The 16,680-nt window shown below is 33.9% G+C and overlaps 1 protein-coding gene across 1 annotated transcript; it reads left to right on the forward strand.

Moving 5' to 3' along the window:
* The first annotated feature begins 1,907 nt into the window (after window positions 1-1,907).
* On the forward strand, window positions 1,908-4,750 carry LOC110264635 (uncharacterized). The gene is made up of 5 exons (XM_088492562.1): window positions 1,908-2,072; window positions 3,014-3,088; window positions 3,325-3,453; window positions 3,576-3,752; window positions 4,661-4,750. Exons 1-5 carry the CDS (start codon window positions 1,908-1,910, stop codon window positions 4,748-4,750), a joined length of 636 nt encoding a protein of 211 aa, XP_088348688.1.
* The last annotated feature ends 11,930 nt before the right edge of the window (window positions 4,751-16,680 follow it).

A 16,680-nucleotide genomic window follows, 5' to 3' on the forward strand; every position in this document is an offset into this window, starting at 1 on the left:
TATTTTTCTAGTACTTTTATTTTTACTATTAGAAATTTACCAAACATGCTAAAAAATAAAAAAAATTCATTAAAAAAATTCTTTTTTTATCAACTTAATAGTGCACAAACAAACACTTAACGTCACAATAAATTGACTTTTCAAGCTTTATACGTCAAAAATTCGTGAAATCCGAGCGATACGGTTAGATTCCGTTTGACGAGATAAATTCAAATATACAGAAAAAATAATAATATAATAATAATATTTTTTATTATTCAATCAACAAAGCACCTTAAATAGTTAAATTTAGGATAAATTTAATAATATAATAACCAGATTTAAATTCAACCAATACTCTCTAATTAATTTCATTATATTAGCATACTTTAGAGGATACTCTAAGGTAAAGATAATCATAATACCATGCTATATTTAATGGTAATTTAGATATCTGTTCCAATAAAATAAAAATATGTAATAAAAAAATATTTTTAGTAATTATCTCCAAATCTTATTTTAATCCAAGCACTTTCTTTTTCTCTCCTCCTTTTTAATGCCACAGCTCCTCTCCCTTTTACACCTCCTACTTCACTTTTTTTTCCCTCACCCACATTGAAATCAATTGAGAAATGCAAGCACAAACCTCCATCAAAGAAAAATTTCATGCTAGGCCAAGGGAGAAAGGAAAACTCTTATCAAAATTCTAAACCGATTAAAATCTTCCTCTTGTCTTTCTCTTCATCCTCATATAAATTTTTTTTGAAGTAAATTGAAGTATAACCTTCCTTCTTGATCTTTAAAGTTTTGGCTCCTTTATATTCATGGAGAAAACTTCATGTTCTTGATATTCTTGTTTAGGAAATCCTATCTAAAGATCTCAAGGGGCAAGGAACCATCATTCTCAAGTTTCAAAGGTGAAACATATTTCCTTTTTTTTTTCCTTAACATAGGTTCGGCCAAGGTGCATCAAAGAAAATAACCATGTTTTGTTCTATTCCTTGTATAATCATGTTTTAGATATCCTAAAAAGCGCAAAACCACAAGCCTCAAGCTCAAAGAGTGAATAAAACTTTTTTTTTCCTTATGGTGCAATTTGGCTTTGATGGCCTTTATGTGTTTAAAAATTATTTAATTGAAATTTAGGAAAGGAAGTAGTCACTACAACATTTTTGGCCTAAGGTAACCCTTATTCGAAGCAACATTTAACAAAAGTTGCCTTAGATAGGCAAAGACAACATTTTTGATAAGTTACCTTTGAGTAAGGCAAAGATAACAAAATTTTTTGCCACCCATAAAAAGAGTTGTCTTTAATATCTAAAGCAACATTTATAAAATATTACAAAATAAAAACTTTAAGACAACATTTTTAAATAAAAATACAACATTTTATAAGAATTATAAAAAAAATTAAACAAATAACATTTATAAAAAGTTGCCTAAGGTTGTTTATAGTTAAAAACTAAAAAAAAAACTTTTAATCATATTCCCATCAATTATTTTTTCAATAAAAAAAATAACTTAAAACACAAAAAGGAAAAAAGAGCTTCAGTAGTTCCACTTCACGCACATACACAATCAAAAGCCCTAACCTTGCTCCCCTGCAACAACGTACACAGCATACCCTTTTTCCCCTTCCTAACGGCGATAGAAGTCAGCAGCATTCAATCGCACGCACTCCTCCATGCACGGCGACGGCGCGGTGCTCTCCTCGACGGGCATCGGCGCTCTCCTCGACGGGCATCGGCGCGGTGCTCTCCGCAATCCCTAACATAGCCACTGCAACAACGCACCCTTTCTCCCCTTGCTAACGGCGACAGCAGTGTTCAATCGCGGTGCACTCCTCCACGTATGGCGACGGCGCGGTGCTATCCTCGACGGGCGACGGCGGTTGGCTCTCCACATGCCCTAACATAGCCATTGCAACAATGCACAGACCCTTTCTCCCCTTCCTAACGGCGACAACAGCGCTCAATCGCGGTGCTCTCCTTGACGGGCGTGGGGCTCTCCTTGACAGGTGCGGTGCTCAATCGCAAGAAACCCCACTCCCTTCTCATCTCCTTCTCGTTCTTCCTCTGTTCCTTCGTTTCCAGGTATTTGAGAAAACTAATTTTGATGTTCTTTGAATTAATTCATTACAGTTTAGTTAGAATTTAATATTTAGTTAGTAAATTACTTTGTTGTTGTCTGATTTGCTGTTCTGTGATTTGTTGTTGTACAGATTATTATTACTATTTCTAAAAGTTTGTTATATATATATATATAAGAGCAAATAAAAATAAGTTTATAGAGTGATATAGAGATTGTTGAGCTGAGAAGCTAAAAGGCTGCGCAAATATTGTAAAACAATCTTGCTGTATAGGGCAACATTTGACTTGGTTCATGATACAAAAATGATTTTGGTGCATTCATATATTTTTTTAAGGACATAGATAGTCTACTCCTCATTTTAGGTTCGTACTATGTGTGTTTGCATTAGCAAATTAGTTATGATAAACCCGGAGAAATCTATGGAAGAGTTCCGAGCAGCTAGTAAAAAACTTGGTGATGGCGTGGGTGTAAAGTCTTTAATACAAAGCATGGGACTTGGAATGATGGCTGACCAGGTAGTTTCTGCTTTTAATTATGAGTGTTTCTTAATCTAGTGTTAAGTTCTAAGCATTTTTAGAGGCTAATAGTTTGCTGTATATATTACACCCCCTATGATAATCACATGAATAAATGTCTACATACTTAGCTTAGAATATTCTTCGTTACTATCAAAGTAAAACTCATATTTTGCTACTATTGACGGTTGCTAAAGGAGCAAATCAGGAATTGCTAAAACATCTTTGAAGATTCTTAAAATTGAGAAATTCTCTTAGAGTTTGGTAATATGAATCGCATTGTTTGTCTCGTCATGCAAGTTAGCAAACCATAATACTTTTATATCCATTTTAGTCCATGTTTCTTTCTTGTCTGCATTAGGATACAGTGACTCAATGTCGAATGTTGGCATAACATTCCTTTGTCTTCTTTAATGGAATTGCCAAAGTTAGGGGATTTGAAGCTGGAAGAGCTCCTGAGCACTCCTCCACCTGGAACAGATGAAATTGTTGCAATTTCTAAGGTAGGCTAGTTTCCTCTCTCCCCCCCTCCCCAAAAAAAAACCAAAGTAACATATGCTTTATGAAATACTAATCAAGTCAATATGCTTTATGAAATACATAGAACAATTAATCACTATTATAGCTTCCCCCACCCCCCCAAAAAAAACCAAAGTTTTGGCTTCAATGTAAAGTCTCTGCCATACAAAAGTTGACCTGTCGAGATATAAATGATGTTTCTTCCCTTGCTAACTTTCAGGCAATTATAAAGCTGGACAATGATGGATCTTTCTACATTAAAAACCTTGGCAAGACTACAATATTGGTGAATAACAAAGAAGTGCAGACTGGTCAGTCTCAAAGACTACACTCCAATTGTTTGATCGAGGTATGATTCTATAGCCTGTTATTTCAGATTTGGTTATTCACTACAGAGGCTTCTGCTAAGGTGATTGATGGGAAGTCAGTGGCAAAGCAAATCAGAACTGAGATAACAGCAGAAGTCTGTAGGATGAAGATGCTATCGAAGTGACTCCTGGGTTGGAGATAGGAAAGACTCTCCAACTTATGTGCGCAAGAAGGAGGCTTGTGAATCTGTGGGAATCATTTCTTTTGAAGCTAATTTCCCCAAGGATTCCACAGAACAACAAGTGTGATCCTTCGGTTTATGGCGTCCTTTACCTTTTTGTATGCTTCTAAATCTCTTAAATGCAGTTCCATTTTTCTTGAATCCATAATAAGAGCTTTTTGTGCTATGCTAAGTTATATTTTAGTAGCGACTGTTTTCAAGTGCTTAGGAAACTATGTTAAACTTTCCAGACATGAAACTATGTGTCTTGTCCGACTTTAATTTAAGTTTAAGCTTATTTGTAAAAGTATTACATAATCAAAAACATATATAATCAAAATTTTAACTAAAAGTTAATAATAATAATTTAATTTAATGATAACAAGTAATAGTGATATCCACTTCTTCATCTATTGACTGAAAACAACTTTAACTTTTATAATGTATTATTTTTAGAGGCATTTTTAGAAAGTTGTTTGGAAGGAGTAAGGTGCTAAATTGATGTTGTTTTAACTTTATTTGTGTCTGATATTGTTGCTGATTTTTTCTATCTTGGTTCTGCATTTTGCATGAGTACTTGACAGGAGTTTCATTTTTTTGTAATAGGTTCCCCGGCCATGACTTCTAGTTTACAGGATTTTTAAAAAAACTTAGGTTAGTGGGGTTCTTAGAATTCATCAATTTGTTCTCAAAAATTGAAAAAGGCATTAGAATTTAGATGTATAACTTTTGAAAAAGGACAGGAAAAATTCCTAGAAGTAGAACTCCTCAAATTTTTATCATCAGAATCAATGTTGCATCAAATGGTACATTGAATTAAATCGGAAATACCCTATCATTTGTTTGGTTGTTTTCTAAAGTAAGAAATTCATGATTAGGTTTATCGTTATCTTCTTTCAATTGTCATTGCAGGTGACACAACCAACAAAATTGGGACCTATAACGTTGCCTTGTGTGCCAAATTTCACAACATACCTTTTTATGTGGCTGAACCGCTGACTTCAATTAATCTGTCACTTTTTTCCAGAGAAGAAATCGTAATCGAGGAGAGATCTCCGAAGGAGTTGTTGAACACACAAGGAAGGAGAGCAAGTTGCTGCCTCATGATAAATGTTAAAGAAATTTTGTTTCATATTGAGAAAAACATGTATTTCATTTACTTAAGTTTATTATTTATTTGACTTGTTAACAAGTATGTTAATTGACACTTGGAATACCTTTCTACATACATGCAATATATATTATTAGCTTATTCTCCCTACATTGATTAAATTGAATTTAAACATTGTTAGTGTGTGTTATATATCCTATAAATATAACAAAGGTAAAAAAATATATTGTTTTAGATATAAAAAAATAGAACTTAAGAAAAATTCAATAAGGTGTTGCTTTAGGTATTAAAAAGGGATAACTGCAAATAAATTTAAATAAGTGTTACTTTAGGTCGATAAAAAGGCAACTTAAAAAAATATGGACAAGTGTTGCTTTATGTATTAGAAAATACAACTCATAAAAAGGGTTGCCATAAAGTCTTTGTTTAAAGTGTTGTCTTTGGATCCTTTAAGGCAACCCTTATGTGCAGTTGTTTTTTTTTTTGTAGAAAAGGCAACGTTTCCTAAAGGTTGCTATAAAAAGGGTTCTCTTTGATACACAAAAGCGTTGCCTTAGACCAAAGGTAACGGCCGTATAGCCAACCCCTCAAAAAGCGTTGTGTTTTGTCAGAAAGTGTTGCCTTTGATCAAAGGCAACACTTTTTCTTATTATAGGCAACGTTTTTAAAAGGTTGTCTCAGCCTGAATTTGTTGTAGTGGGTTCTAAAACCTCCTAATGAGAGTGACTCATAAATTTGGAGTTAAGGTAAGGGTTAGGTTAAACTAAAAGATGTTATATGTGCTTTACTGATTAATGGATGATCTTGGTTGATGACTAATGAAATTGAGTACTTGAATAAATATTTGATAATGTTTAAATGTCATTGAAATGCTTGTATATGGATATGTGAATGAAAGTACCATGGCCGAAACAACATACTAAGAAAAAGCCTCATATTTAAACTTGTTTGAAAGCCTTTCTAAAGATAAAAAGAAAATATTGAAGTATAAAATTTTTTTTTGAAATGATACATAAAGAGATTTTTAAGAAAAGTACTAAATGATTTAAAGTGAAAAAGAATAGAAAAGAATTTAAAAAAAAGAATTAAAAGGGTTTAGAAAATAGTACTTTAGGAAGAAAATGTTAAAAATGAACAAGTGAAAAGAACTGAAAGGTAAAATTGGCCAAAAGGATAAAAAGAGACGAAAAATATGAATAAAGAAAGTTTTAGGGGAAAAAAGTTTATTTTTGTAAAAAATTTGGGACAAAAATATAATTAAAATGAGGTTTATGGGTAGCTATTTGATAAAAATAGGAGGGGTAATAGGAAAAATAAAAAGTAAAATGGTGTTTTAACAAAATATTGGAGTAAAATGGTATTTCGGATCATTAGGGATAAAAAAATGATTTTGTAAAAGTTCAAGAGTGAAAAAGTAATTTTGTAAAAGTTTAAGGGTTAAAAGATAATTTTGCAAAAGTTCAAAGACAAAATGATAATTTTGTAAAACTTTAAGGACAAAATTAGAATTTTGTAAAAGTTTAGGGACAAGAAGGTAATTATTTAAAAGTCTGAGGACATAAAGATAATTTTATGAAAAGGCTACATGCATAATGGTAATTTTGAGAAAAGACCGGGATGAAATGGTAAAGTGAGTAAAGAAAGGCATAATGATAATTTAAGATAGAGATAAAAGACTGAGAGATGAATAAACAGAAATTTGAAAAGGAGAAAGTGACAAAGAAAAGATAGATTGAGAACTGAGAAAAGAATAAAAGACACTAAATAAAAAATGAAAGACTGTGTGCCTAGCAAGATTGGAATCTTTCCTTTCTGCTTGTCCAGTGCTAACTCTATGTGGGAACGCCCACAGACTGATATACACTATTTTCAAGATATACACATAATTATAGCTTCAAGGTTTGCGACACAGACTGAATGTCAGACTGATGTGGGTTAGGCCATACGACATATGCAGACTGATGCATTTTGGAAGTCATATATGGAACTTGTTCTCAAGTAATATTGGGAGCGGGTAGGCAACTGACACATGAGCTCATGGCCTGCATAGGAATAAACATACATCATACTTGTTTGTAGTATAATTTTCTTGCTTTTGTGTGTTGTGTGTGCTTGAATGTGATTGTTGTATTTGGTACTTCAATGAAGTAACTGAGAAATGAATTATTAAAGATTGTAACTGAAAAATGATTGACCGTATACTAACAATGCAACCCTTAAACTAATTATTGACACACATATCCTTTTTGTGATACTCTGCTGGAACCTTATGTTCTCACCCTCTCTTTTTTCTCTTTCTCGCAGATTGAGACGAGAGTCATTTTCTATGAAGTGCCATAGTTATTTATGTACGAGAACCCAAAGTGGGGGAGTACTATAATCTAGGGAGAGCCTCACATGCGTATGTATATGTTACATTATTAACTTTTCTCGCACCCTCTGCTTAGTCCCGACTTTGACCGAGATATGTCGTACAAACTCCTTTTGTCAACAATGTGTCCTTGAGGTGTGCATCACCTTTTTCCTCCTAAACTGCTTAAATAGGTAGCACTTGAGCCTAACTTTGATGATGATTACCAACTTGAGCTAGGGAAATATCACCCTGAGCCACCACCTGTCACAAATGTTCCACCTGTTCCTAAACCCCCTTTATAGCCCTTTGATTAGCTGATTGCCAGTTTGGACCATTAGGAGAAGTATTGGTACCTATTTACACGAATGGTTCAGTATATGAGAATGGCAACCTCACTAGCTTATCAGAGGAGGAAGATCCTGAGAAAGATCCTAATTAGGAGGCACAACAAGCGACAATGGAAGGATCTCACACTACTATACATGGTGAAGCATCGAGGAACCTAGCCAACATTGATATGTGACCATGCTTCACGGGCGAAGATAGCATTTTGCATTTTGATGACATCAAGTTCGATTAAGATTCTTGAAGACCTACACTACAAGAATTTGACAAATTAGCGACAAATTTTTGTGAGAAATATTTTTTGTCACTAATCCGTCACTAACTTGCGAGGAATTAGTGACGCATTAACGAAAAAATTAATGAGCGGTCACAAAATATCTGAACTTGAGAAAAGTGACTAATTAGTGAGAGATTCACGAGTAAGTTTGTTTCTCGCAGAAATACTTTTGTATCTAAAAAAAGAGCGGAGAAATTTTTCTCGCTAATTTGTCACAAATTAATTAGCGAGTGATAATGTTCTAGCAAATCAGTCACTTAGGGGTTCAATCGAATAAAAGCAAAATAGTGAGGAAAATTATTGTCACTATTCCGTCGCAAGTGTTTGATATACAATTAGTGAGAAACAATTCACACACTAATTCGTCGCTAAATAAACTTTGTGCGAAAAGGCTAATTGGCGAGGAATAATGTTCCTAGCTAATCCGTCATAGTGACTTGGAAATAGTCATCGCTAACTTGTCGCAACAGATAAATCATTCAGCTAGGGAAGTGTTCCTTGCTAATTAGTCGCTAAAGTGGAAAAACGGATATTCAGCACCTAGGACCTAAGTAGTGAGAAATTTGCAACCGTTTAACAACTGACACACTTCGTTCGCTAATTTCAAGTCGCTGATTAGCGGGCGAAATACATTTGTCGCTAAGTTGTTGCAAGTTTAATTTAGCGAGTGACTTGGCAACTGCAATCTTGTCGCAAAATAAAATCTATATCCTACCTATTTTGTAGCAAATTACTCCCTAATATGGTTGGAAATCCGTCGCAGAGTTATAACAAATCCAAAACTAACCGAGAAAATGTTAGAAGTAACTGGTCGCAATTGAGTCACTAATCAAAAGCTTATTTAGTGAGGAATTAGCGACCTCTTAACCACCTAGACTTTCTTTCTTTATTTTATGTTGCTACTAATTTATGAGAAAACACGTTAGTCCTTATTCCCTCACAACTTTAACTAGCAGGTGACGTGCTTGTTCAGCCATTTTTCTATTGAGTTTAAGAAATTAATTTTATATTTTTATTTTTAAAATTATAAATTTAGTTTTAATAATAAAAAATAGTTATAAAAAAATAAAATACCTCAAGTTATTTAACATGTAAAATGTATAAAATAAATAAATTTAAATTAGAAACAAGATTAAAAAAATATTTTGTTGTTATTATGTGTAACAAAATCAATATAAACACTTATTAATATTATATAAAGATTAGTTATTTATAAATATTATTAAATTTATTTATTTTCTCAATCCTGTTTAATTAGAAGCAAATTTAAAAATTTACATCGAAATTATTCTTTATCTTCATTCATAATTCTAATAGATAAAAAATCTTATGAAATTATTTTTTTTTAAATTTTATTATTTTTAAAAATTATTAATTTTTATTTTTATTATATCCTCTCATCATATTATACACTATCATTTTCTCTTATCATTCTTTATACATGTATAACTATTATTGTCTCTCATTAATATAATTAGCATCTTAAAAATTGGTCAAAAATATAATTATCAGTTAATTTTTCTTTCTTGTTGTCTTTTTCCTTATCCTACTGAGTACATATAGTACTCTTTTCTATCTTTCATATACTTAATGAAGAAAAAAATAACGATAGATATGTGTATGGAGAATGGTAAGAAAAAAATAATGAAAATAAAAATTTAAAAATTTAAAAGAATAATAAAACTAAAGATGATTTAAGCTATTAAATATAAAATTAAAAAAAATTAGCAATTAAAATTATGCGAGAAAAAAATTCTTTAAATTTAATTTTTTATATCCGCTTCAAATTAAATAAGATTAAAAAATATACAAATTTACAAATATTTATAAAGTTTTTATCTTGAATGTTACCTATAATAATATCGTAAAAATTTTAGTATTATACTTAAATTAATTAAAATTTTATTATCCTATACATTAAAAAAATTAAATAACTCATAAATTTTTTATTTTTATTTTTATTTTTATTTTTTATTTATTAATAATTTATTATTTACAAAATTATTATTCTTTATCTCAAATTTATGATTCAAAAGACATAAAAATTAATTTTTAATCGTTCCTACCCCCATCCTAATCTGAACGAACCTCAACGTCTCTCTTGCTTGGGTCTTTGCTCTCGCCATTCTCACCCTCAAGCTCTCTCACCTTGCTCACGCCACTCTCTCCCTCAAGCTCAGTCACCGCCGCCAGTTCGCCAGCTTTCTTCACTGTCACCGTCTTACACCCAGTCGCACACCTTCTTTCCCATCGTCGTCACCGCGGAAGAAGCAGCAGGTCCCGAGGTCGCTCTCTGTCTTGTCATCCTCTCGTACTCAGAAGTGCGTCTTTTCTGTGCAAGTCGTTGTAACACCCTGATAAACCCCATTTTTAAGGTTTATCATGTGCTTAATTTAGTGGATTTTATCCACTATTCTCACACTTATTCATAGAATTTGCATGTTTTACATTTTCCTTCCTACTTTTGTGCTATGATTGAAAAACATACTTTTTTGGCCTTAAATTTGCTATGTTTAATCCTCTCTTATTATCATTCGATGCCGTGATATATTTGTTAAGTGTTTTTAGGGTTTATAGGACATGAATGGCTTAGAAGATGGAAAGGAAGCATGCAAAAGTGGAAGGAATATAAGAAATTAAAGGAATTGCTAAGCTGTCAAGCCTGACCTCTTCATACTAAATCGATCATAACTTGAGCTATAGAGGTCTGAATGAGGCGGTTCCAGTTGCGTTGAAAAGCTAACATCTGGGACTTCAAAATGATATGCAATTTGCCATAGTTGCCATGCTGTTAGGTGACGCGCACACGTGATGTACGCGTACGTGTGACACGCGCAGAAGACCATCGACGCGTACGCGTGACATGCGCCACGTGCAGAAATTGCAGAAGATACTAGGAGCGATTTTTGGGCTCTTTTTGGCCTAGTTCCAAGCCTGAAAATACAGAATAGAGGCTGCAGAGTGGGGGAATCATAGACACAACTTTCATTCACATAATTTTAGGTTTTAGATGTAGTTTTTTAGAGAGAGAGGCTCTCTCCTCTCTCTAGGTTTTAGGATTCTTAGTTTTATTCCTTTTCAATTTCTGAATTCTATCTTATTTCAATTTAGCTTCTCTTCTACTTTTATTTGTCTTAGCATTCTAGTTTATTTATTTACCTTATTGATTACTTTGTTGTGTTGCTACTTTAGTTTATGAATTCTCATGTTAGATTTGATTTTCTATTTAATATAATTTGAGGTATTTCATATTTATGATTGCCTTCTTCAATTTATGTTATTGATGTTTTCAATTGGTTGTTTGGATCTTTTTATCTCTTATTACTTTTCTATGCTTTTATGTTGTGCCTTCCAAGTGTTTGATATAATGCTTGGTAGGATTTTAATTTAGATTTTTCTCCTCTTGGCTTTGGTTGAGTAATTGGTGACTCTTGAGTTATCAAACTTTGTTATTGATTGATAATTGAAAGTTGCTAGTTGATTTGGATCCCTCTAAAGCTAGTCTTTCCTTAGGAGTTGACTAGGACTTGAGAAATCAAATTGATTCATCCACTTGACTTTCCTTCATAGTTAGAGGTTAACTAAGTGGGAGCAATGGACAATTGATGTCACAATTGATAAGGATAGCTAGGATAGGACTTCTAATTCTCATACCTTGCTAAGAGCTTTCTTAGCTATTAGTTTACTTTCTTGCAATTTACTTTTCTTGTTCCTTATTCACAACCCCAAAAAGATACTTTTTCATAACCAATAATAACTACACCTCCCTGCAATTCCTTGAGAGACGACCCGAGGTTTAATACTTCGGTTAATTTTATTGGGTTTGCTTAAGTGACAAACAAATTTTTATATGAAAGAATTCTTTGCTGGTTTAGAAACTATACTAGCAACGAGAATTCATTGAGGAATTCTAAACCATCAAAAATTCGTTCATCAAAATGGCGTCAATGGTCTTCTGCGCATGTCACGCATACGCGTACATCACGCGTGCGCGTTGCCTAACATCATGGCAACTATGGAAAATTATCATTTCGAATCCCCGGATGTTAGATTTTAAATGCAACTAGAACCGCCTCATTCGAACCTCTGTAGCTCAAGTTATGATCGATTTTGTACGAAGAGGTCAGGCTTGACAGCTTAGCAATTCCTTCAATTTCTTGTATTCCTTCCACTTTTGCATGCTTCCTTTCCATCTTCTAAGTCATTCCTACCCTATAAACCCTTAAAACACTTAACAAACATATCACAACATTGAATGGTAATAAGAGAGGATTAAACATAGCAAATTTAAGGCAAAGAAGCATGCTTTTCAATCATAGCATAAAAGTAGGAAGGAAAATGTAAAACATGCGAATTCTATGCATAAGTGTGAGAATAGTGGATAAAATCCACTAAATTAAGCACAAGATAAACCCTAGAAATGGGATTTATCAATCTCCCCACACATAAACATTAGTATGTCCTCATGCTAAGCTCAAGAGAACCAAAAGAGTGAAGTGGAATGGTAGAAAGTATGAAATGCAACCTATCTATATGAATGCAACTAAATGTAAAATACTTCTACCTATTTGGGTAAAAGTAAACAAATTCTCCAAGACAAACATAAATCACATTCCACTAATTCAAATCACACAATAAGAGACAAGTAAACTTGTAAGAAGACAGTTCATGAAAGCCGGGAACATAGAATCAAGCATTGAACCCTCACTGGAAGTGTATATGCACTCTAATCACTCAAGTGTCTAGGGTTAATCCACTCTACTCTTCTCTAGTCATGCTTTCTAAAACTTTGTTCTTCATCTAACCAATCAACAAATATTTAGTGTACGAATGCAAACATCATGAGGGCTTTCTAAGGTTGTAATGAGGCTAAGGTAAGGGTGAGGATACATGTATGGCCAAGTGAGTTATACTTTGAATATTTGACTAACCTAAATTCTCACCTAACACAGACACATACTCTATATAATTCTAAAATCGTGCCTAGCTACCCAAAATCACACTTTTGTATATTTCACATACTCATGCATCAATTTTTTTTTAATTCCACCACATATGCATTGATCTTTTTATTGGACTTAACATTGGGATAATTTTGTCCCCTATTCATAAGTATTTTTGGTTTTTTTTATATATCATAAACGAAAACATAATATATCAATGCATATGGTTTTTCTAATTTCACATGAGTAAGTGATGCGCGGGAATTTGCCTCTCAACAAATTTCCTTCCGGCAAGTACACCAGATTGTCGTCAAGTAAAAACTCACTGTAGAGTGAGGTCGAATCTCACAGAGATTGGTAGATTGAGCAATGTTAATTTGAGAATTATGCTAGTTGAGCTAAATCGGAATTGAAATTGAGATTTGCAGAAAAGTAAATTGGCAAAAAACGTAAATTGCAAAAAAGTAAATGATCAGAAATAAAATTGCTGGAAATTAAATGACAGAATCTTAAATTGCATGAAATTAAATGGGAATCGGGAATTAGCATGAAATTAAAGACAGAGAGTAAATAGAATGGGTAGATCAGAGATGGGAATTCATTGGGTTTCAAGAGATACTGAATTTTCTGGATCAAATCATTTTCATATCTTCCTCAATAAATACATTCATTGACATTGCTTGGCAATCTTGGATGATTGGATCCCAATGTCTTGGCTCACCAATCTCTCTAAGTATGAACAATTGCCTAATGTCTTAATTTAATTGCTCATGGGAAGAGTTGAAGTTCGGTCACTGACTATACCACACAAATTCATAGATCAAAGTATTGGTAGGATTACATGTCACTATATCCATCCAACCCCCAATCTAATCCAATGTGAGAAAGCAATTCTAGCATGAACTCTTCATTCCTCTCTCGAGGCTCCGAAGAGTTCCAATTTTGGATAGCTTCTCTCTCAAGACAACTATCCAATTGAATTAAGACTGAAAGCTTTCTAACAAAATCAAGAGAAAAGAGAGAAGAAGAAGATGTAAACTACTATTGATCCATTGAATTACAATAGAGCTCCCTAACCCAACGAAAGGGGTTTAGTTGTTCATGGCTCTCAAAATGGAAATTAAAATTGAAAGACACATTCTGGAAATTAACAAATAGAGAATGAAAAATACAATAGAATGTAAAAGTGCTCCCCAAAGTAAAGTGAAAAAAAAGAAAAGTCCCTCTAACTTAAATTCTAAGCTATTTATACACTTTCTTCCATTGATCTTCAAGCTTTGAATTGGGCTTTTGGCCTTGATGGAGATGGGTTGAAAATGGCTCTAATTGGATATCCTTGGTGTTGAGAAGAGATCTGTGTGAATTTTGAATCCTGATGCTTCACGTTTGAGTCAACGTTTGATGGCCAACGTTGACTCAAACGCCATTTAGAACAAAACCAGACAAACCAGAAAGCTTGCTGTTATTGGCGTTTGACTCAACGTTTGAAGGCCAACGTCAGCTAACCCACACGTACGCGTGCCTTGCACTTCTGCGCAAAAGGGTCAAAATGCTCATCCACGCGTACGCGTGCTTCACGCATGCGCGTGGATGCAAGATTTTCATTTTGCATTTTTAAAAGGAAGCAAGGGGACGTTGGCCTCAGCGTTGGACCCCCAACGCTCCCTCCAACGTTAGAATTTTCACGCGTGCGTGTACCCCACGCTTATGCGTGCGTTGGTATTTTTTTTCATCCTCGCGTACGCGTGCTTTACGCTTACACGTGCATTGCCTTTTTTTCCATCCACGCGTACACGTCATTGACGCGTACGCGTCGATTCAAAATTCTCAACTCCAATTTCTAGGCTTGGCATCCCGGATGTTGTAGGCAGCGTTTGAGGCAACGTTGGACCTCCAACGTTCGATTTTGGCACGTACGCGTGACACACGCGTACGCGTGGATGGTCAATTTTTTCCATTCCACGCGTGCGCGTGACGCACGCTTCCGCACGATATCAAAATTTGCTTTTTCACGCGTACGCGTCATAGACGCGTACGCGTCACCCAAAAACCATTTAGCTCCAAAATTGAAGTTTTTATCACCACGTTGTGGAACGTGAGCATCAGCAATCTTTTCAGAGAAGTGCTCTGTTACTCTTCCAACGTTGCTTCCTCTTCGTCTTTTCCATGCTCCTTCTTCAACCTTCCTCTATGCTTTTCTTCACCTATCATCAACCAATGAATGCATCAAAGCCTTACTAAAGTCATGAGAATTCTAATCATTCTTAGCATACAAGTAATCATAGCATAAATCATCATGAAATTGCATCAAATTACTCATGGTTGAATGAATATAGGCATACATGAATTTCTACCCAATTTGCTTACTTATAGCTCAAGAAAGTACATAAAACCTATTAAAAACAAGGAAAAAAGATAGTGAAACTTGCCTAAGATGCCCTGGCATCACAATACCAAACTTAAATCTTGCTTATCCCTATGCAAGTACTGAATTTATTAAAAAGAAAGGATGAAACAGAAGGAGATGTTCATATCATCAAGTCATTATTATTAGTCAATGGGGTTTTATGCAGAAAAAATGTGACAGCTCACTTCTTATTGATCTTTAGGCATAGAAAGTTCCCCTTCAAGCATCAATTATCATACTGCTATGTCCTCTTATTATTCATTCATCCTTGGTAGTTGTTTTTCTTTATTTTCTTTTCCTGTAGACTTTGGCTCAGTGTCATGTGTTGTAGCATTTTCTTAGCTTATTTGTACTTAACACATTTTTCACTACAAACACTTGGCTCACAAATCTTCTTAAGACATTGATGCCCAGCACCTCTTTGGGTTACTAAATGTCTTGTAACTAGGTTGCTCTTGATAATGGACTTTCGGTCGATAATCCCAGGTTAGTTAACCCAAGTTACCAAGTGTTAAAGCACTCCATAGAACCTAATCATCCAAGCAGATCCTAGTACACAGACACCACAGGCATATGTCCTAAGGTCCAAGCTATTGGTGTCTAGCTTTATTCATTGCTTTCTTTTGTTTTTGCCGCCAGTTTTGGCTTTTCTTTTTCTTTCTTTTTGTTTGTTTCCCTTTTCAACCAAGGACTTTTATTTACTAAGATTCATAGACAGTAAGCTAATTTATACTAAAATGGAAACAATCTACCCTTTTATTCATTATAAGTGAGCTACTTATATAACCAAACATATATACCACCACTTACTGTTATTTTACTACTTGCTAAAAAGGAACTTTTCCACTTTTTGTTCAAATATTTCTTTTATTTAATTGAAAAGACTTAGGGAACAAGACAAGCGTTTAACAAGTAAAAGTGAAAGCACACATACTTATTGCAAAATTAAACACACAAAATGCAAAACAACTAAAACTACAATTAACTGTTAACATGGGCACATTCAGACTTCCAATTTAGAGTATTTCAATGCAGATGGAATTAAGTAACAATACAACCTCTTGGTGGCTCCTTCTTTTTGCTCTCAGCTAATGGTGTGTATTCCCCCAAGAGATTAATTGAATCCCTGTAATTTATTGGAAGTTGCTTGTTCCTCAAAGCACTTGAGAGATTGTTAGCATGCATGTATATTTGTAGGCTTTTGAGCTTATATTGGTGTGTGAACACCAAACTTATTTTCTTACCTTATGCAATAAATTGGGTCTTATACAGAAAACATCAAGTACTTTTATTAACAAAGTAAACTATGAACTAGAAAACAAAATTGAACTAAGTAACAAACTAGAACTAGAAAACAAACAACTTTTTGAGTAATTTCTCTGATTGTTTGGAGCTGACAACTAGTTATGCTGAGGGTGCAATGTGTTCTTCATGCAACCCATGGTGGAACACCAAACTTAAGATTACACATTCACCTTGTAATTTCTTTGGTGTGCAACACCAAACTTCGCTCCTTGCAATGGAGAATTTACTTAACTCTTATTGACACGCTATGAAAAGAGAATTATCTTTGGTTGGGTTGCCTCCCAACAAGCGCTCTTTTAACATCAC

The sequence above is a fragment of the Arachis ipaensis genome, chromosome B7 (assembly GCF_059453495.1).
Source record: "Arachis ipaensis isolate K30076 ecotype BB chromosome B7, ASM5945349v1, whole genome shotgun sequence".
In the NCBI taxonomy this organism is placed as follows: domain Eukaryota; kingdom Viridiplantae; phylum Streptophyta; class Magnoliopsida; order Fabales; family Fabaceae; genus Arachis; species Arachis ipaensis.